The following is a 21521-nucleotide window of genomic DNA, read 5'->3' as shown; positions in this document are numbered from 1 at the left end:
CTGGCGCTCTCCGGTGTTTCTGGCGCTCTCTGGTGTTTCTGTCTATCTCTGGTGTTTCTGGTGTTCTCTGGTGTTTCTGGCGCTCTCTGGTGCCCTCCGGTGTTTCTGGCTCTCTCCGGTGCCCTCCGGTGTTCTCTGGTGCTGTCCTGTGTTTCTGGCTCTCTCTGGTGCTCTCCGCTGTTTCTGTCTCTCTCTGGTGTTTCTGGTGCTCTCTGGTGTTTCTGGTGTTCTCTGGTGTTTCTGGCGCTCTCTCGTGCCCTCAGGTGTTTCTGGCGCTCTCTGGTGCCCTCTGGTGCTTCTGGTGCTCTCCGGTGTTTCTGTCTCTCTCTGGTGTTTCTGGTGCTCTCTGGTGTTTCTGGCGCTCTCTGGTGTTTCTGGCGCTCTCTGGTGTTCTCCGGTGTTTCTGGCTCTCTCTGGTGTTTCTGGCGCTCTCTGGTGCCCTCAGGTGTTTCTGTCGCTCTCTGGTGCCCTCTGGTGCTTCTGGTGCTCTCCGGTGTTTCTGTCTCTCTCTGGTGTTTCTGGCGCTCTCTGGTGTTTCTGGCGCTCTCTGGTGTTCTCCGATGTTTCTGTCGCTCTCTGGTGTTTCTGGTGCTCTCTGGTGTTTCTGGTGTTCTCTGGTGTTTCTGGCGCTCTCTGGTGCCCTCCGGTGTTTCTGGCTCTCTCCGGTGCCCTCCGGTGTTCTCTGGTGCTGTCCGGTGTTTCTGGCTCTCTCTGGTGCTCTCCGCTGTTTCTGGCTCTCTCTGGTGTTTCTGGTGCTCTCTGGTGTTTCTGGTGTTCTCTGGTGTTTCTGGCGCTCTCTCGTGCCCTCAGGTGTTTCTGGCGCTCTCTGGTGCCCTCTGGTGCTTCTGGTGCTCTCCGGTGTTTCTGTCTCTCTCTGGTGTTTCTGGTGCTCTCTGGTGTTTCTGGCGCTCTCTGGTGTTCTCCGGTGTTTCTGGCTCTCTCTGGTGTTTCTGGCGCTCTCTGGTGCCCTCAGGTGTTTCTGTCGCTCTCTGGTGCCCTCTGGTGCTTCTGGTGCTCTCCGGTGTTTCTGTCTCTCTCTGGTGTTTCTGGCGCTCTCTGGTGTTTCTGGCTCTCTCTTGTGTTCTCCGATGTTTCTGGCGCTCTCTGGTGTTTCTGGTGTTCTCTGGTGTTTCTGGCGCTCTCTGGTGCCCTCCGGTGTTTCTGGCTCTCTCCGGTGCCCTCCGGTGTTCTCTGGTGCTGTCCGGTGTTTCTGGCTCTCTCTGGTGCTCTCCGCTGTTTCTGGCTCTCTCTGGTGTTTCTGGTGCTCTCTGGTGTTTCTGGCTCTCTCTGGTGTTCTCCGGTGCTCTCCGGTGCCCTCCGGTGTTCTCTGGCTCTCTCTGGTGCTCTCCGGTGTTCTCTGGCTCTCTCCGGTGCTCTCCGGTGTTCTCTGGCTCTCTCCGGTGCTCTCCGGTGTTCTCTGGCTCTCTCCGGTGCCCTCCGGTGTTTCTGGCTCTCTCTGGTGCTCTCCCGTGTTCTCTGGCTCTCTCCGGTGCTCTCCCGTGTTCTCTGGCTCTCTCCGGTGCTCTCCGGTGTTCTCTGGCTCTCTCCGGTGCTCTCCGGTGTTCTCTGGCTCTCTCCGGTGCCCTCCGGTGTTTCTGTCTCTCTCTGGTACTCTCCGGTGTTCTCTGGCTCTCTCCGGTGCTCTCCGGGGTTCTCTGGCTCTCTCCGGTGCCCTCCGGGGTTCTCTGGCTCTCTCCGGTGCTCTCCGGTGTTCTCTGGCTCTCTCCGGTGCCCTCCGGTGTGTCTGGCTCTCTCTGGTGCTCTCCGGTGTTCTCTGGCTCTCTCCGGTGCTCTCCGGTGTTCTCTGGCTCTCTCTGGTGCCCTCCGGTGTTTCTGGCTCTCTCCGGTGCCCTCCGGTGTGTCTGGCTCTCTCCGGTGCTCTCCGGGGTTCTCTGGCTCTCTCCGGTGCCCTCCGGGGTTCTCTGGCTCTCTCCGGTGCTCTCCGGTGTTCTCTGGCTCTCTCCGGTGCCCTCCGGTGTGTCTGGCTCTCTCTGGTGCTCTCCGGTGTTCTCTGGCTCTCTCCGGTGCTCTCCGGTGTTCTCTGGCTCTCTCTGGTGCCCTCCGGTGTTTCTGGCTCTCTCCGGTGCCCTCCGGTGTGTCTGGCTCTCTCCGGTGCCCTCCGGGGTTCTCTGGCGCTCTCCGGTGACCGCGATGGCCGCTTCTGTGCGGGTTCTACCGGAGCTGAGAGCCCTGTTCTGAATCAGACGTTGTTAGTTTCGGAGCATCCTTTCCTGGTCTGTTTGAGCCTCAGCCAGATCCCTTCAGGCAGAAGTGTCTGTTCCACGGGAGCAGCCCCTTAGTGCTGGGGGTCCAGGCTCTGATTGGGGGCGGGGGTCCTCCTGTGGAGCCCCTTAGTGCTGGGGGTCCAGGCTCTGATTGGGGGCGGGGGTCCTCCTGTGGAGCCCCTTAGTGCTGGGGGTCCAGGCTCTGATTGGGGGCGGGGGTCCTCCTGTGGAGCCCCTTAGTGCTGGGGGTCCAGGCTCTGATTGGGGGCAGGGGTCCTCCTGTGGAGCCCCTTAGTCCTGGGGTGGATGGGGGGTCCTGCTGTTGAGCCCCTTGGTGCTGGGGGAGGATGGGGGGTCCTCCTGTGCACCCCCTTAGTGCTGGGGGTCCTGGCTCTGAAGGGAGCGGGGGTCCTCCCGTGCAGCCCCTTGGTGCTAGGGTCCTGGCTCTGATGGGAGCGGGGGTCCTCCTGTGCAGCCCCTTGGTGCTGGGGGTCCTGGCTCTGATGGGAGCGGGGGTCCTCCTGTGCAGCCCCTTGGTGCTAGGGTCCTGGCTCTGATGGGAGCGGGGGTCCTCCTGTGCAGCCCCTTGGTGCTGGGGGGGTCCTCCCGTGGAGCAGTCTCAGCCCCGGGTCGGTTCTGTACCGATCCAAGCTCCTCCGGCCCCTCGCTCGTCCCTCCTTCTTGCTGAATGAAGTTTGAATGTTTTTTTCTTCGGTTCCAGAGGCCCCCTCCCCCCTCGGGCCCCTCCCCCAGACAGGCCATTGGACCCCTCGGCAGCCTGGCGCCCCATCACTGCTCACCTCGCAGAGATGAGGGGTCCCTGCCCCCGCCAGCCTGGGAGGGCGGGGAGGGGGGAGTCAGGCTCGCCAGCCGCACAGCTTAGCATCTTATCTCAGTGCTTCAGTCCTAGCATCTCACCCCCCCCCCCCGTGCTTCACTCTCAGCATCTCACCCACCCTCCCTCAGTCTCAGCATCTCACCCCCCCCGTGCTTCAGTCTCAGCATCTCACCCCCTCACTCAGTGCTTCAGTCTCAGCATCTCACCCCTCACTCAGTGGTTCACTCAGCATCTCACCCACCCTCCCTCAGTCTCAGCATCTCACCCCCCTGCTTCAGGTTCAGCATCTCACTCAGTGCTTCAGTATCAGCATCTCAACCCCTGTAGGAAAGTACCATCTTGCTTTGGCATGTTACCCCCATTTTTACCTATATGTCAGTATGTTTTTGCCTGTCTCACTGGGATCCTGCTAACCAGGACCCCAGTGCTCACACTTTGTGGCCTAATGTGTGTGTTGTCAGTAGTGCTTGACTCTGTCACTGAGGCTCTGCTAACCAGAACCTCAGTGCTTATGCTCTCTCTACTTTTAAATTTGTCACTGCAGGCTAGTGACTTCATTTACCAATTTCAATTGGCACACTGGCCCCCCCTTATAAGTCCCTAGTATATGGCACCTACATACCCAGGGCATTGGGGTTCCAGGAGATCCATATGCGCTGCAGCATTTCTTTTGCCACCCATAAGGAGCTCAGACAAACCCTTTCACAGGACTGCAACTGCAGCCTGCGTGAAATAACGCACACATTATTTCACAGCCATTTTCACTGCACTTAAGTAACTTATAAGTCACCTATATGTCTAACCTTCATTTAATGAAGGCTAGGTGCAATGTTACTAAGTGTGAGGGCACCCTTGCACTAGCAAAGGTGCCCCCACATAGTTCAGGGCCAATTTCCGGGACTTTGTGAGTGTGGGGACACCATTACACGCATGCACTACATATGGGTCAATACCTATATGTAGCTTCACAATGGTAACTCCGAATATGGCCATGTAAGGTGTCTAAGATTATGGAATTGTCCCCCCCATTCCAAATCTGGTATTGGTGAGGCAATTCCATGCATCCTGGGGGCTCCACCATGGACCCGCAGTACTGCCAAACCAGCTCTCTGAGGCTTGCACTGCAGCTACAGCTTCTGCCACCTCGCAGACAGGGTTCTGCCCTCCTGGGGTCTGAGCAGCTCAGTCCCAGGAAGGCAGAACAAAGCATTTCCTTTGGGAGTAGGATGTTACACCCTCTTCCTTTGGAAATAGGTGTTACAGGCTGGGGAGGGGTTGCCTCCCCCAGCCTCTGAAAATGCTTTGAAAGGCACAGATGGTGCCCGCCTTGCATAAGCCAGTCTACACTGGTTCAGGGACCCCTTGTCCCTGCTCTGGCGCGAAACTGGACAAAGGAAAGGGGAGTGACCACTCCCCTGTCCATCACCACCCCAGGGGTGGTGCACAGAGCTCCTCCAGTGTGTCCCAGACTCCAGCCATCTTGCTTTGCAAGGTGTGGGGACACTCTGGAGGCCTCTGAGTGGCCAGTGCCAGCAGGTAACATCAGAGACCCATACTGATAGGTCCGTACTGGATAAGGTAGCCAATCCCCCTCTCAGGGCTATTTAGGGTCTCTCCTGTGGATCCTGTTCAGATTCTACTTGCAAGTTTCCAGCAGGAATCCTCTGCAACTACTACTTCATCCTCTGACCTCGGATTAACCGCAGCCTGCTCTAGGAACCGCTGTAACAGCAACAAAGTATCCAGAAGAGATACTTTTCCTCTGCAACTTCAGCTCCAGCCAGTAACTGCAACAGTTTCCATGGTGTGCACGCTCTGAGGACTCCCTGTCTTCACTCTGCACCAGAAGGAACGAATAAGTCTCCAGTGGGGTGACTGAGTCACTCCCCTGCTGAAGCAGGAACCTTCTAAGTTGACAACCGGTTCTCTTGGCTCCTCTCCTGGCAACGAGCATGCTCCTTGGAACATAGAGGGTGGACCCCATCGGCACAGAGTGTCCTGAGGTCCTGCTGTCCCAATTTGGAGGAGGTAAGACCTTTCCTTCCTCGAGAACGACAGTACCCCTGTGCACCGCGTCTTCTTCACCACCTGAGGCCTCTGTGCACTATTTGCAAAATTCCATTGTGTACAGCCTGGCCCAGGTCCCCAGCACTCTATCCTACGACGCTCGACTCGCTGAGTTGTTCACCGGCGGCGTGGGACTTTCCTTTGTAGTGCTGCACCAACCACATTTTGCACCTCCTTTGTCCCCGTGTCCTGGGACTCCCATGGGTGCTATCTGGTGCTCTGAGGGCTCTCTGAAGTGCTGAGAGCCCCCTCTTCCTCCTCACACAGAGTTGAAGCCCCAGGTCCTTCCTGGGTCCGATAGCGCCTACTCGATGCAAAACGTGACTTTGCCAGGATCAAGGCTTGTTGGAGGAATCAGGCGCCACAACTCACCTGAATCCAACTTCTCTCCGTGAGACATCCAGTGCATCATGCAGGAACCCGCTGACATCTTCCGAGGGTGCATTTCTGCAGTCTTCGTCCAACAGGAGTCTCTTCTTTTGCACCCTCTTCTGGGTGGCCAGGGGCTCCTGTCCTTCCTCAACTTCTTTCGACTTCTGGACTTGGTCTGCTTCCTTTGCAGGTCTTCAGGTCCAGGAATCCACCATTTGTAATTTGCATTCTTGCTTGTTTCTTGCAATAACTATCACAACTTGTAGTGTGTCCTAAGGGAACTTGCAGTACTTTACTCCTGCTTTTTTGCACTCTGGAGTGGGGTAATTTACTTTGTTTACTGTATTCTTACTCTCCCAGCGATTCTGCACACACTACACTTGTCTGGGGGGGAATTTGTGACTCGAACTCCACTATCTTAGTATATGGTTTGTGTTGCCCCTAGACGTATTTTCTCCAATTGCATTCTATAGCATTTCATGTTGTCTAATTACTTACCTTATTTTGGTGTCTATTGTATATATTGTGTATAATACTTAGCTCCAGAAGGAGTATTGCATCTAAGATATTTTTGGTACTGTGTCACCCAAATAAACTACCTTTATTTTTGGTAACACTGACTATTGTCTTTACTTGTGTATAATTACTGTGTGACTATAAGTGGTATTGCAGGAGCTTTGCATGTCTCCTAGTTCAGCCTAAGCTGCTCTGTTATAGCTACCTCTATCAGCCTAAGCTGCTAGAACACTACTACATTTCACTAATAAGGGATAACTGGACCTGGTGTAAGGTGTAACTACCCAAGATACCCACTACAAACCAGGCCAGCCTCCTACATTGGTGGCAGCGGTGGGATAAGTACTTGCAATTGCTTTACCAGTTTTGTTACTGGTGCTTTCCACAAGAAAAGCTTTCTCCAATACTTATAGCATACATAGTATATAACTAGAAGTAATTTTCTAACTTTCTAAAAAGTTCTTAAAAGTTTGCAAAAGTTTCACAAAGTTCTGAAAAGTTTTCTTCTTTTCTCTAAAACGTTAGCTCTGTTAGTCTACTAACTTTTTACTCACTTTCCTAAACTTTTTCTCTTTCAATATGTCTTCTGTAGAAGCTACACCTAGAGTTGTAAAAACTACATATGAGAATTTAAACTTTAAAAGTTTGAGGGATCTCTTTATTGAAAGAAGTTTAGGGATTGGGAAGAACCCCAATAAGGAGTTCCTCTTAAATCTTCTCCTCCAAGATGACCATGGACTCAGCACTGGTCCAGATCAGACGGGGGGTGTAAGGGGATGGCCTGGCTTGTAGTGGGTACCAGAGGTACTTACACCTTGTGCCAGGTCCAGTTATCCCTTATTAGTGTAGAAGAGGTGTTTCTAGCAGCTTAGGCTGATAGAAGGTAGCTATGACAAAGCAACTTAGGCTGAACTAGGAGACATGCAAAGCTCCTACTATACCACTGGTGTCATATGCACAATATCATAAGAAAACATAATACACAGATATACTAAAAATAAAGGTACTTTATTTTTATGACAATATGCCAAAAGTATCTCAGTGAGTACCCTCAGTATGAGGATGCCAAATATACACAAGATATATGTACACAATACCAAAAATATGTAGTAATAGCAAAAGGAAGAAATGCAAGCAATGTAAAGTTACAGTAGATTGCAATAGGAGCACATAGGTATAGGGGCAACACAAACCATATACTCCAAAAGTGGAATGAGAACCACAAATGGACCCCAAACCTATGTGAGCTTGTAGAGGGTCGCTGGGACTGTAAGAAAACAGTGAGGGTTAGAAAAATAGCCCACCCCAAGACCATGAAAGGCAGGTGTAAAGTGCACCTACTACCCCCAGAGAGCACAGAAGTCATGATAGGGGGATTCTGCAGGAAGAACAAACACCAGCAATGCAACAACAGTGGATGTCCGGATCTGAGTACCTGTAAGACAAGGGGACCAAGTCCAAGAGTCGCGACAGTGTCGAGAGTGGGCAGGAGCCCAAGAAATGCCAGCTGAGGGTGCAAGGAAGCTGCCAACTGTTGGAAGAAGCTTGGTGTTCTGCAAGAACGAAGAGGACTAGGAACTTCCCCTTTGGAGGATGGATGTCGCACGTCGTGAAGAAGCTTGCAGAGGTATTACCATGCAGAAAGACCGCAAACAAGCCTTGCTAGCTGCAAGGGTCACGATTAGGGTTTTTGGATGCTGCTGTGGCCCAGGAGGGACAAGGATGTCGCCATTTGGATGAGGAGACAGAGGGGGCGCCCAGCAATGTAGGGAGCCCTCACAGAAGCAGGCAGCACTCGCAGAAGTACCTGAACAGGCACTTAGAAGGAAAGTGAACCGGAGTCCACCCAAAGTCACAAAAGGGAGCCTCACGACGCCAGAGGACAACTCAGAACGTTGTGCACTGTAGGTTAGAGTGTCGGGGACTAAGGCTTGGCTGCGGACGAAGGAAATCCTGGAAGAGTGCACAGGAGCTGGAGCAGCTGCGAATCACGCGGTACCCAGCAATGCAGTCTAGCATGGGGAGGCAAGGACTTACCTCCACCAAACTTGGACTGAAGAGTCACTGAACTGTGGGAGTCACTTGGACAGAGTTGCTGAGTTCCAGGGACCACGCTCGTTGTGCTGAGAGGGGACCCAGAGGACTGGTGATGCAGTCTTTTGTTGCATGCGTTGCAGGGGGAAGATTCCGTCGACCCACGGGAGATTTCTTCAGAGCTCCTGGTGCAGAGAGGAGGCAGGCTACCCGCAGAGCATGCTCCACCTGGAAACAGTCGAGAAAGCCGGCAGGATGAAGCGATACAAGGTTGCTAGTAGTCGTCTTGCTACTTTGTTGCGGTTTTGCAGGCGTCCTGAGCAGTCAGCGGTCGATCCTTTGGCAGAAGGTGAAGAGGGAGATGCAGAGGAACTCTGGTGAGCTCTTGCATTCGTTATCTGAAGAATTCCCCAAAGCAGAGACCCTAAATAGCCAGAAAAGGAGGTTTGGCTACCAAGGATGGAGGATTGGCTACCAAGAGAGGTAAGAGCCTATCAGAAGGAGCCTCTGACGTCACCTGCTGGCACTGGCCACTCAGAGCAGTCCAGTGTGCCACAAACACCTCTGTTTCCAAGATGGCAGAGGTCTGGGACACACTGAAGGAGCTCTGGGCACCTCCCCTGGGAGGTGCAGGTCAAGGGAGTGGTCACTCCCCTTTCCTTTGTCCAGTTTCGTGCCAGAGCAGGGCTGGGGGATCCCTGAACCGGTGTAGACTGGCTTATGCAGAGATGGGCACAGGCATTTCCAGAGGCTGGGGGAGGCTACTCCTCCCCAGCCTTCACACCTATTTCCAAAGGGAGAGGGTGTTACACCCTCTCTCAGAGGAAGTCCTTTGTTCTGCCCTCCTGGGCCAGGGCTGCCTGGACCCCAGGAGGGCAGAAACCTGTCTGAGGAGTTGGCAGCAGCTGCAGTGGAGACCCTGGAAAGGCAGTTTGTCAGTACCCGGGTTCTGTGCTAGAGACCCAGGGGATCATGGAATTGTCCCCCCAATGCCAGAATTGCATTGGGGTGACAATTCCATGATCTTAGACATGTTACATGGCCATGTTCGGAGTTACCATTGTGACGCTGTACATAGGTAGTGACCTATGTACAGTGCACATGCGTAATGGTGTCCCCGCACTCACAAAGTCCGGGGAATTTGCCCTGAATGATGTGGGGGCACCTTGGCTAGTGCCAGGGTGCCCTCACACTAAGTAACTTTGCACCCAACCTTCACCAGGTGAAGGTTAGACATATAGGTGACTTATAAGTTACTTAAGTGCAGTGGTAAATGGATGTGAAATAACGTGGACATTATTTCACTCAGGCTGCACTGGCAGGCCGGTATAAGAATTGTCAGAGCTCCCTATGGGTGGCAAAAGAAATGCTGCAGCCCATAGGGATCTCCTGGAACCCCAATACCCTGGGTACCTCAGTACCATATACTAGGGAATTATATGGGTGTACCAGTATGCCAATGTAAATTGGTAAATGTAGTCACTAGCCTGTTAGTGACAAATTTGGAAAGCAGAGAGAGCATAACCACTGAGGTTCTGGTTAGCAGAACCTCAGTGAGACAGTTAGGCATCACACAGGGAACACATACAGGACACATACTTATGAGCACTGGGGCCCTGGCAGGGTCCCAGTGACACATAGACTAAAACAACATATATACAGTGAAATATGGGGGTAACATGCCAGGAAAGATGGTACTTTCCTACGGGGCGGGGTTTGAGTAGAGGATGATTCTAAACAGGAAGGCTCAGATGAGCAAACTGACAATCCTGGGGAGGGTCCATCCACTGATCTATCTGTTAACAGACTCCTTAGTACAACTGGGAGTGGGAAGGGTTCACACACTAGTAGGGCTCCCTTCACACCTAGAGGCCAGGTCACTACAGTGGCCCCAGTTAGGGATAGATCAGCCTCTGCACATTCCCATGTTACTTCTGTCTCAGAAGTATCCCACACTTCTAACCCTGAGGACCAGTCCCTAGATAGGGAACTCAGACGGCTGAGGTTAGAGGAGGCCATACTGAGGCTACAACAGCAACAGTTGGCCTTAGACAGGGAATCCCTGGCTTGTGGAAAGGGAAAGGCAGGGTTTGCGGTTAGTTCCCCATGGTGGCAGCAGCAGTTTCAGAATTTCAAATGTAAGGGAACCCTCATTTGACTCTAGGAATCAGCATAAAGTTGTCCCTCCTTACAAGGATGGAGATGACATATATAAGTGGTTTGCTGCACTTGAGAGGGCCTGTTAAGTTCAGAGGGTCCCTCATGTTCAGTGGGCTGCTATCCTTCTCTGGCAAGGGGAGAGACAGACTCCTTATTGTTAGAGAGGATGATGCAGATAATTACCAATTTCTTAAAAGTGCACCTCTTATATGGCCTGGGCTTAACCACTGAACAATACAGGATAAAGTTCAGAGAGACCAGAAAGGAGTCATCACAAGATTGAACAGACTGTGTAGACTGTTCAGTGAAGGCCCTAGAAGGTTGGTTAAATGGCAGTAAGGTGACTGTCTATGAAAGCCTGTAAAACTTAATTCTGAGAGAGCATATATAGTGAATAATTGTGTGTCTGAATTGTTGCATCAGTATCTTGTGGACTCAGATCTGACTTCTCCCCAGGAATTGGGAAAGAAGGCAGACAAATGGGTCAGAACAAGGGTGAACAGAAAAGTTCATACAGGGGGTGACAAGGACAGCAAGACGAAGGATGGTAAGTCACATGACAAGGGTGGGGACAAATATAAAAAATCATCAGAGTCTTCATCAGGTCAACAAAATCCTCTGGGGGTTGTGGGTCCAAATCCTCTTCTCACAATAATAAGAAACAATGGTGTTATCTGTGTAAAGCCAAAGGTAATTCGGCAACTGATCTTCATTGTCCAAAAAGAAACAACAAACCTCCCACCACTACTACCCCTACTGCAACCATTAGTGCCCCTAGTAATAGCAGTGGTGGTGGGAAGAGCACTACTAATAGCCAATCAAAGGGTGTAGCTGGGCTCACCATTGGTAATGTAGTTGGGGTTGGTCTAGTTAGGGAGATCACTGAGGATGTTTTAGTCTCAGATGGTGTAATTGACCTTGCCACTTTAGTTGCTTGTCCCCTTAATATGGATAAGTACAAGCAGCTACCCCTGATTAATGGTGTTCAGGTTGAGGCCTACAGGGACACAGGTGCCAGTGTCACAATGGTGATGGAAAAACTGGTTCCCCCTGAGCAGCACCTACTTGGTCATCAGTACCAAGTGACAGACGCCCATAGCAACACTGTTAGCCACCCCATGGCTGTTGCGAATCTCAACTGAGAGGGGATTACTGGTCCAAAGAAAGTTGTGGTAGCCACTGATTTACCTGTAGAATGTCTGCTAGGCAATGATTTGGAGACTTCAGCTTGGGCTGAAGTGGAGTTGGAGACCCATGCAGCAATGCTGGGCATATCTTTGCTCTTACCAGGGCTCAGGCCAAGAAGCAAAGAGGGCAGGGAAACTGGGATCCTAGAATAATAGACCAAGTGCTCTCAAAAACTAGGGGTAAGAAGGGCAAACCCTTGTCCACTACCCCTCCCTCCACAGATGATTCCCCTTTTGAGGAAGAGGAATCCTCTCCCTGTGCAAAATCTACACCAGTTGAGCTTTTGGGTGAAGGGGGGCCTGCTGGGGAAGAGCTGGGTGTGGCACAGCAAACCTGTCCCACACTGGAGGGTCTCAGACAGCAAGCTGTCAAACAGCAGAATGGGAATGTCAATGAATTTACTGGGAGAATAATCTCCTCTATACTGAAGCAAGGGACCCTAAACCTGGTGCCACCAGGAGACTGGTCATCCCCCTTCAGTACAGGGAATTCCTCCTAACTCCTGCTCATGACATTCCCTTGGCTGGGCATTTAGGCCAGAGTAAAACATGGAACAAACTTGTTCCAAATTTTCACTGGCCCCATATGTCAGAATACACAAAGGAGTTTTGTCGCTCCCGTGTCACCTGGCAAGCCAGTGGCAAGACTGGTGGCACCCCAAAGGCCCCCTTAATCCCACTGCCAGTGGTTGGGGCGCCCTTTGAAAGGGTAGGAGTTGATATTGTTGGCCCCCTTGACCCTCCAAAAGCTTCTGACAATAGATTCATCCTTGTGGTGGTGGACCATGCCACAACATATCCAAAAGCTACCCCCTTAAGGACCACTACAGTACCTGCAGTGGCAAAAGCCCTCCTGGGAATCTTTTCCAGGGTGGGTTTCCCTAAGGAAGTTGTATCAGACAGAGACAGTAACTTCATGTCTGCATACCTCAAGGCAATGTGGAAGGAGTGTGGTGTTACCTACAAGTTCACCACTCCTTATCATCTACAAACTAACGGATTGGTTGAGAGGTTTAATAAAACTCTCAAAGGCATGATCATGGGACTGCCTGAAAAACTCAGAAGGAGATGGGATGTCCTCTTGCCATGCCTCCTTTTTGTCTACAGGGAGGTACCCAAAAAAGGAGTGGGGTTCAGCCCCTTTGAACTCTTATTTGGTCACCCTGTTAGGGGTCCCCTTGCTCTTGTTAAGGAGGGTTGGGAACAACCTTTAAAACCTCCAAAGCAAGACTTTGTGGGCTATGCGCTTGGCCTAAGATGTAGAATGGCTGAGTAAATGAAAAAGGGCACTAAAAACCTTTAGGCCAGCCAAGAGCTCCAGAAGCAATGGCATGACCATGGGGGTGTGGCTAGAGGCTGATGGAGCAGCACGTGTAAAGTGGAGCTCCCGGCGGCCACCGATCATCGCACAATAATTCTGAGTCCCAGACCCTGCAACTGACCAAAATCGACCTGTGACATATAGAGGTACTCCCGGAGCTCTGAAAAACAGGAGCCTGAAGCGATCTAACTGCCCCCAGGAAGATCCGTGGCCCGGGGCCAAAATGACGCAGCGAGACAAAATGGCGGCCTGCAGAGACGTGATAACGCTCTCTGAGAACGATCGAGGGGTGGAGAGGCAGCCGAGCCCCGTCACGAAGAGAGAAGAACAGGTGGCAGAGAAGGCGACCGGCGTCAGAACCAACCTTGAAATACAAGACCAAGTAAGGGGTGGGGGGGAGCCGGGCCTGAAAGGTGATCCAGGAGAGGGCTGGCAGAGGCGAAGAGGGGCCTGGTGATTCCCGCCTGGGTCCTTCCCTCACAGAACGGGGAAGGAAGGGACTCTGAGACGCCCAGATAGAGGGAGAGTGTATACTGGAACCCGGCGACGCACTCGGCCGAACGGGAAGTGACCGGGACGCGCTCCCCACCCCCAGAGAGAGCAAACCGGGGTTGCCGACGCCGCTGAAAACCAGACGAGGACGGAGAGGGGCTGGCTGGGGAGCCTGAACTGGGCCCTTTCCCCTGATCGGAGACTCGGAACAGCAAAGGTGGTGACGGGGACACAGGAGTGAGTAGCGCAGCAAGACGAGGGCGGGGCGGGGTGCCCCCGGATATCCCATACACTGAGTAACAGCAGAAAGAAGGGTGGCATTCGCAGAAAGGGCCGACAAAGGGCAATAAAGTGCCAAAAAAAAAAAACAGAGTGAGAAAGGAGGAGAAGGAGAAGGGGGGGACAAAGAAGGGAGCAAAGAAGAGAACAGAAGAAGGTGAAACTGTGGAACAGTGACAGTGACCAGCCAGGCGTAAGCAACGCACTGACAATGGGCAAGCCAAAAAAAAGAGAAAGCCCAGGAGAAGATGAAGGCTCACAAAAAGAAGGCACGCATAGAGAAGCGGAAGGGAGCACTACTCTAGACACCCTACTGCAAGCGATCCAGGTATCCAGAGAAGCCCTGGAGCACAAAATTGACACACTATCTTCCGACCTGACCCTTCTCAGAGATGACCACAGGAAATTAACCAACAGAGTGACGGCAAACGAGAAGACACTAGCACAACTCACTCCTGAAAGCAAGACTCTTACTAAAACAGTGAACTCACTGACATCCAGGGTTCAACTACTCGAGTCACAAGCTGAGGATGCCGAAAACAGAGCACGAAGAAGCAATCTACGGCTGGTAGGCATCCCTGAGGAATCTGAACATGAAGCACCAGAGATGGAATCCTACCTAGAGCAGTGGATACGCAAAGAAATAGCACTAGAGGGCCTATCACAATACTTTGCAATAGAGAGAGCTCACAGGGTACAGACGAGACCCCCTCCCCCTGGCGCAAGACCACGCCCAATCGTAGCAAAACTCCTGCATTTCAAAGATCAAGACTTTATCCTATCGCAGGCATGAAAAAAGGGGGAGATCGTCATGGGGGGACAAAGAATAATGATCTTCCCGGACTTCACTAAGGACACCCAAAGGCTGAGAGCCACCTTTCTAGAGGTCAAGCGACGTCTGAGGGAAAGAGGTATCCAATACGCCATGTTGTTTCCGGCCAAACTAAAGATTTTTAAGAACAATGATACAATCTTTTTTACAGCACCACAACACGTGCAGGAATGGCTTGATGAACTAGGCCCGTCAGAGAAACAAGGCAAGACAGGAAATAACAGGAAAAGAGGGGGGCCAACTCAGAAAAGAGAGAGGTACACTGCGGATATGGCCGCGCCACCTACCCAGACACTCAAAGAAAAACAAGACGCTGTGAGGGCCGTAGAGTCCCTAGTACTTGGGAGAGCTGCCTCTGCATCCCCGCAGCGGTTTGAATCCTTGTCAGAATAGGACTCAGGACCAGACAAAATCTCTTGCTCCTCACAAGATACAGTTGATGGCCTTCCGCGAATCACCCCAGGATCATCGGATGAAATCATCTGAAACCCCAATGAAGAACCGCATATGGTCACACGAAAGGCAGGTGAAAAGTGAGTAGAGGGTAAGCAACGACAGAAGAACAGATGTAACAGAAACTGGCAAAGTAGCCCGGACCAGGAGGGCAATAAGGGAAAATGACGCAGCAGCAAAGGCTCCATAGACAAACGATTAACCCACAATCCATCAACAGCATGTATAATTGGGGCACCGGGCCTCTGGGGCTTAACCACGTAATAAGGCAAACATGTGTTGACACGGGGCCTATGGGCTCAGCACACGGTCCTAGACCAGCCCCCCACACACACAAAGGTTGTCAAATTGGGGAAAGTTTGGACTGGGACAGTTCAGATACCGGTCCTGGGGATAGGGAGTTTGGTTTATAGAAAAGTTATTAAGTTAGTAAATATGGGGCTTCAACCAAGGGGAATAGACTCACGTAACAGACTATGGGGGTCATTCCGACCCTGGCGGTCATGGACCGCCAGGGCCGGGGTTGGAGGATGCACCGCCAACAGGCTGGCGGTGCATCAAGGGCAATTCTGACCGCGGCAGTAAAGCCGCGGTCAGAAAAGGGAAACCGGCGGTTTCCTGCCGGTTTTCCCCTGCCCCTGTGAATCCTCCACGGCGGTGCTACAAGCAGCGCCGCCATGGGGATTCCGACCCCCTTCCCGCCAGCCTGGTTCTGGCGGTTTTCACCGCCAGAACCAGGCTGGCGGGAACGGGTGTCGTGGGGCCCCTGGGGGCCCCTGCAGTGCCTATGCCAATGGCATGGGCACTGCAGGGGCCCCCTAACAGGGCCCCACATTGATTTTCAGTATCTGCCTATCAGACACTGAAAATCGCGACGGGTGCAACTGCACCCGTCGCACACCAGCAACTCCGCCGGCTCCATTCGGAGCCGGCTTCCTCGTTGCTGGTGCTTTCTCGCTGGGCGGGCGGGCGGCCTTTTGGCGGTCGCCCGTCCGCCCAGCGGGAAAGTCAGAATTACCGCGGCGGTCATTTGACCGCGCTGCGGTATTCTGGCGGGGGAACTTTGGCGGGCGGCCTCCGCCGCCTGCCGAAGTTAGAATGACTCCCTTAATAGACCAGGCTCCCGGGCACTGTCACTCAGGAAATGGGGATACAGGCGCAAATGCACTAAAGACTCACATACAAAGAATGACCACGGATAGACCGCTAGATTACCAAATTCTTACCTGGAACATTAGGGGACTAAATAGCCCAAGTAAGAGATATAAGGTATACAATCAGATTAAACGACAAGGGTTACAAATAGCAATCCTACAGGAGACCCATCTGATAGGGAAAGAGGTAACAGCACTGACAAAGAGATGGAGAGGTAAAATATACGCTAAAGAATATTCAGCATACGCAAGAGGTGTCCTGACATGGATACGCCCGGGGCCCCCTTCCAAAAAACGGACGCACACATAGATAGGGATGGGCGTTACGTGTTGGTGAGGGGTCGTCTAGAGGGAAGAGACATCACACTGGCAGGAATTTATGCCCCAAATCAAGTTCAGAGCACTTTCCTACAGGTAATATCCCGTAACTGGGGACCCCACTTAATCCAATCAACAATAATAGGAGGTGATTTCAATTGCATAGCGAACACGGCACTAGACAGATCTCACCCGCCGCTGGAGACCTCCCCTATCCAAGGGACAGCCAAGAGCTTCACAGATTGGCAGACGAACTGGGGTCTGATCGACTTCTGGAGGCACCTCCACCCGTTAGAGAGAGATTACTCTTTTTACTCACCCGTACATGACCTACATGTCCGACTAGACGCAATCCTGACCTCCCCAGATATAAACTGTACGATACGCAGAGCGGAATACCTATCCCGCACGGTAACGGACCACAACCCCCTGTTGCTTACGCTGGACTGGTGGAAAGACCACCCCCCCATACCAGACTGGCGACTGAATGTAGAGTCATTAGGGGATAGTGCATACCGACAAACTATCCGAGAAGCAATCAAAGAGTTTTTCACGCACAATGCAGGTTCGACTCCCTCCCGAGGACAAGAATGGGAGGCGTTCAAGGTGACAATCAGGGGCCAGTGCATGGCAGGAACATATGGGGTTAAGAAATCAATAGAAGGGGAACTTGATAAACATGAAAAAGCCCTGAGATCACTGGAACGTAGCAGACCAGACAACCCAGACTTGGCCCCTAGTATAACTGAGACCAAAAACAAGATAGCGGATACCCTTGAAAGACTCAGGAGATTTGATTACAAGAAATACACTAGTAGGCAGCACATGGAAGGGGACAAAGCAGGAGCATTATTGGCCTGGCTGGCGTCCCCACCTAGACAACAGTCGCTGGTGATTGAAATAGTGGATATGGAGGGTAGAAGATTATTTGGTCAGGGGGAAATCAATGCCAGCTTTGCCAAGTACTACTCAGAACTATAAGCCCCCCCCACAGAACCCCTGGAACCAGACCGGCTGGAATGCCTGGGAACCATCCGGTCTCAAACACTGGGAGAAGAGGAACAGCAAACACTCGGGGAGGTGATAACGGCATGGGAGGTAGCCGTGGCAACGGAGACAATGGCCAGGGGGAAGGTCCCAGGGGCGGACGGGCTACCAGCAGAATTTTATAGAGAATATGTAGACATATTAGCGCCAAGGCTCAGTGAAATGTACAGGGAGGCGTTTGAGAATGGTACTCTACCTAGATCCACGAGCAAAGCCATCGTAATCCCGTTGCCAAAACCAGACCGCCCATCCACCGACGTGCGATCATACCGCCCACTTTCCATGTTAAATATGGATTATAAAATACTGAGTCGTATCCTTGCCACCAGGCTGATGCCACACATGGAAAAACTAATCCACCCTGATCAAACAGGCTTCATCCCAAACCGTAATACGGCCATAAATATTAGAAGACTGATAGGAATAATGCACTCGGGTTCACCAAATCTCACCACTGCAGCAGTACTGGTAGTGGACATAGAGAAAGCATTTGATAGCCTCAGATGGGATTACCTACAAATGGCAATGAGAAGGATGGGACTGGGCCCGGGGTTCATGAGATGGACCAACCTGCTATACGCCTCCCCCACTGCAAGAGTCCATACTGGGCGAACTATCTCCAACTCTTACGGTATAGGGAGGGGCACCAGGCAAGGATGCTCGTTGTCTCCATTGCTGTTTGCCATCGCAGTAGAACCACTAGTGTAGATGGCCAGAACGGAAGAACACTACGAAGGGATAAATATAGGGGGCAAAACACACCAAATAGCGCTGTACGCAGACGACATGATATTATTCTTAAAGGATCCGCATTGAGACCTCCCCAAAGTCATGGCCCTGCTGGATTGGTTCGGGGACATATCAGGTCTCCGCATCAGCTGGCAGAAATCTCTCCTATTCCCACTGCAGAAGGGGGCCCCCCAGATCACAACTATCCAGAATCTGGGATGGTCTCCGATAATGTTCCGATACCTAGGTGTCAATATTTACCATGAACTAAAAGACCTACTAGAAGGAAACGTACACCATGCCATACGAGAATTAAAAGCAACTATGCAATTCTGGCAGACACTGCCGTTGTCAGTAACCGGCCGAGTAGCCCTGATTAAAATGGTGGCCCAGCCAAGGCTATTATATAGCTTTTCGAACCTGCCCGTGCTAGTCCCCCGTTCAACCTTCAAAGAAATTAACTCCAACCTCACTAGCTTCATCTGGGGGTTCGGGGCGTCATAGACTAGCCCTGCACAAACTCCAACGACCCACGAGAGAGGGTGGACTAGCAGCCCCAGACATGCAACTATACTACCTGTCAGGACAGCTACAATGGCTGGCTAAGGAATAGCATGAAGTAACATCCGCAGAAACCGGGGACCCCGGGAGGGAGAGAGTAGCGACAACCCTCACAGGGATACTATTAACGCAAGGAGGACGGAAAAAGGCAATGTCACACGAACATCAGGTCATAAATACATGCTGGAAACGTACCTTACAGCGCACACAAGTTAGGGCCCCATACTCACCGGAGCTCCCCCTGAAATACCTGACCCTACTTCCCGGTGGAAGCCACATAAAAGGGATTCAAAAGTTAGAAACATATGGGATCACCACAATAGGAGAACTCTTCAGGAATGGAGAGCTCATGACATACACGATAACACACTATGGAGCACCCCCGGGATGTTCCTTATACACAGATCTCTGACAGCATTGATACAGCAACACTGGAAGCAGGGCCCACGGGAATCACCTAAACATGCTGGATGGCACACTATTTGTACGATAAGGGGAGATAAAAAGGTAGTATCAGCGATATATCGAACATTACAAACAGATGCACTACAGCCGGTTGAAACCCTTAGAATCCTATGGCAAACTGACAGTGGGGAACACATAGACGATGAGCGATGGGGAAACATCACAGCCCAGGTCTACAAGGTATATAGAAAGGCCCGGTTTAAACAGATAAATATATACATATATCACAGAGCATACCTTAGCCCTGCGAAAATAGCATCAATGTACAACAACACAAACAGCGCATGTCCTAGATGTGCGGAAGCTGGGACTAACTTATTACACGTTATGGACTTGCAGAGAGCTGAAGCAATATTGGGAAAGGGTAATAGACGACACCAAGAAGATCACGGGCAGGAAACTAGCAGCCACCCCGGCAGTTGCGTTGTTGGGGAACTTTCCCAGACCACACTCAAAAAAAGTGTTCAGTAAATTCATGGACTTAGCATTGATCCTTGCAAAGAGAGAAATTACAATGCATTGGAAGGACCCCAAGGGACCAAGAGTGCTTACGTGGAAAGACACATTAGCCAAATGTGCTGAAGCAGAGGGGGAGGCATTACGCCTCGAACTGGCAAAAGGAATGGGAAGTAAAGAAGGGATGCAGCAATGGGACACTCTACTCGACTGCCTGAATAACCCAACAACAGACCTCCAAGAACAAAACATATCATCGGAGGGAACGGACTCAGAGGACAACGATGATATGAATTAACATGGAGATTAGCGCCATACCAGACAATCTGCAATAAATAGCTACACCCAGAGTGACAAAGCCTGAGAAGAGGGAGAATCAAGATCCGGACTAGAATAAATAAAGGGGGGGGGAAGTAGTTAACTGTATACATGTTTGGAATGAAAACAATAAAAATATATATAAAAAAAAGAAGCAATGGCATGACCAGAAGGCTATCCTGACAGAGTACCACTGTCGTGTAGGCTCTCATTATTTTAATGAGACCACTGGATTTTGAGCGGCAGAATCGCCCGCGGTGTGGGAGACTAAATCTAACCCACTGCGGGTGACACCTGTCGCTCCAATCTGGGTTTTGCTCACACTAACTAGCAGTGCCTCATCTCTACCCAAGGATAGGGATGACTGGGCAGCCGAGCGCATGACATACTTGGCTTCTCAGGGAAGTTGTGGTCACCCAGATCTCATCCGTTTCTCTCATTTACAATTCAGTCTCATATATAAATGACAAACATACGCAGTATATGTTTCAATAATGGGTTTAATAAAATGAGTGCATCTTAGATAGCAAAGCTATAGCAGAGCAGCTTAGGCTAAACTAGGAGACATGCAAAGCTCCTACTATACCACTTATATCATATAGCACTATATCATAAGAATCACAATACTCAGTTACTAAAAATAAAGGTACTTTATTTTAGTGACAATGTGCCAAAAATATCTCAGAGGATATAGGCCCTCATTCTGACCTTGGCGGTCTTTTCGCAAGACCGCCGAGTTACCGCCGCGGTGAAGACCGCCGACCGCGGCGGTATGCCGCTGTGCGCATTCTGACCGCTGGGAGCGTTCCGCCGGAAAACCGCCAGCAGCCACACTGGCGGTCGGCGGGAAAGTGGAGACTGGTCAACCTCCACCGCCACGCCAGCAGAACACCGCCCACAGAATTACGACCCACATTTCTGTGTGGCGGTCTTCTGTTGGCGGTCTTCTGTTGGCGGTCACCTCCCCATGGCTCCCGTCGCCTCCCGGAGGACCAACGCACAAGGTAAGTTGACCGTCCGTGAGGGGAGGGGGTGGGGGGGTGTTGTGTGATGTGGGCGTGCATGGGGGTGTGCGTGTGAGTGTGTAGAGGGGGTGTGTGAGTGCGTGTATGCGGGCGGGGGGTGCTGCTGTGTCTATGGGTAATGTGTGCTGTTCGGCAGGTGCGCATGTCTGCATGTATGTGTGCGGGTATGTGTCCCCGTTGTGTATGTGTGTGTAGGGGGTGTGTATATGTGCGTGTTGGGGGTGTGTGCATGTCGGGGTGCATGTATGTGCATGTCGGGGTGGGGGTGGGGAGGGGGTTCGTACCACCTCTGGGGGGTGGCAGGGGGGTGGAGGGTGTGGGGGGAGGACTCGGGTGGGTAGTGGGGGGTGGGGGAGACCCCTATCAGTGCCAGGGAAGGAATTCCCTGGCCCCGATAGTGCTTACCGCCATGGTTCGCACGGCGGTTCCCGCCCGCAAGAAACCGCGGCGGTAGGCAGGGTCATAATACCCTTGGCGGTCTTGGGACGACCGCCGGGCCGGAGTGCGCAAACTCCAGCCCCGCGGTCATGACCGCTGTGGCGGTCGGAGTGGAGAAGTGGCGGTCGGTCGCGGCGGGGACCGCCGCGGTCAGAATGCCATTTTTAATACCGCCGGTCTGTTCGCGGTCCGACCGCCGTCTCTCCGCCGACCGCCAGGGTCAGAATGAGGGCC

General features: G+C 52.0%; 1 protein-coding gene across 1 annotated transcript; it reads right to left on the bottom strand.

The window, feature by feature from the left end:
- Positions 1 to 109: 109 nt before the first annotated feature.
- Positions 110 to 5560, bottom strand: LOC138267015 (zinc finger CCCH domain-containing protein 13-like). The gene is made up of 2 exons (XM_069215863.1): positions 5439 to 5560; positions 110 to 2195 (listed from the first exon to the last, which is right to left on the bottom strand). Exons 1-2 carry the CDS (start codon positions 5558 to 5560, stop codon positions 260 to 262), a joined length of 2058 nt encoding a protein of 685 aa, XP_069071964.1. The 3' UTR covers positions 110 to 259.
- Positions 5561 to 21521: the final 15961 nt, after the last annotated feature.

This window comes from Pleurodeles waltl, chromosome 12, assembly GCF_031143425.1.
Source record: "Pleurodeles waltl isolate 20211129_DDA chromosome 12, aPleWal1.hap1.20221129, whole genome shotgun sequence".
Lineage (NCBI taxonomy): Eukaryota > Metazoa > Chordata > Amphibia > Caudata > Salamandridae > Pleurodeles > Pleurodeles waltl.
This window is presented reverse-complemented; position numbering and strand designations above follow the sequence as displayed.

Bases quoted from the DNA above. Each gene is read 5' to 3' on its own strand.
- LOC138267015 (XM_069215863.1), bottom strand. From the start codon at position 5,560: ATGTCAGCGGGTTCCTGCATGATGCACTGGATGTCTCACGGAGAGAAG. The intron at 2,196-5,438 runs GTAGGCGCTATC...CGTCTGATTCAG, and splicing joins AAAGTCACGTTTTGCATCGA to AACAGGGCTCTCAGCTCCGG.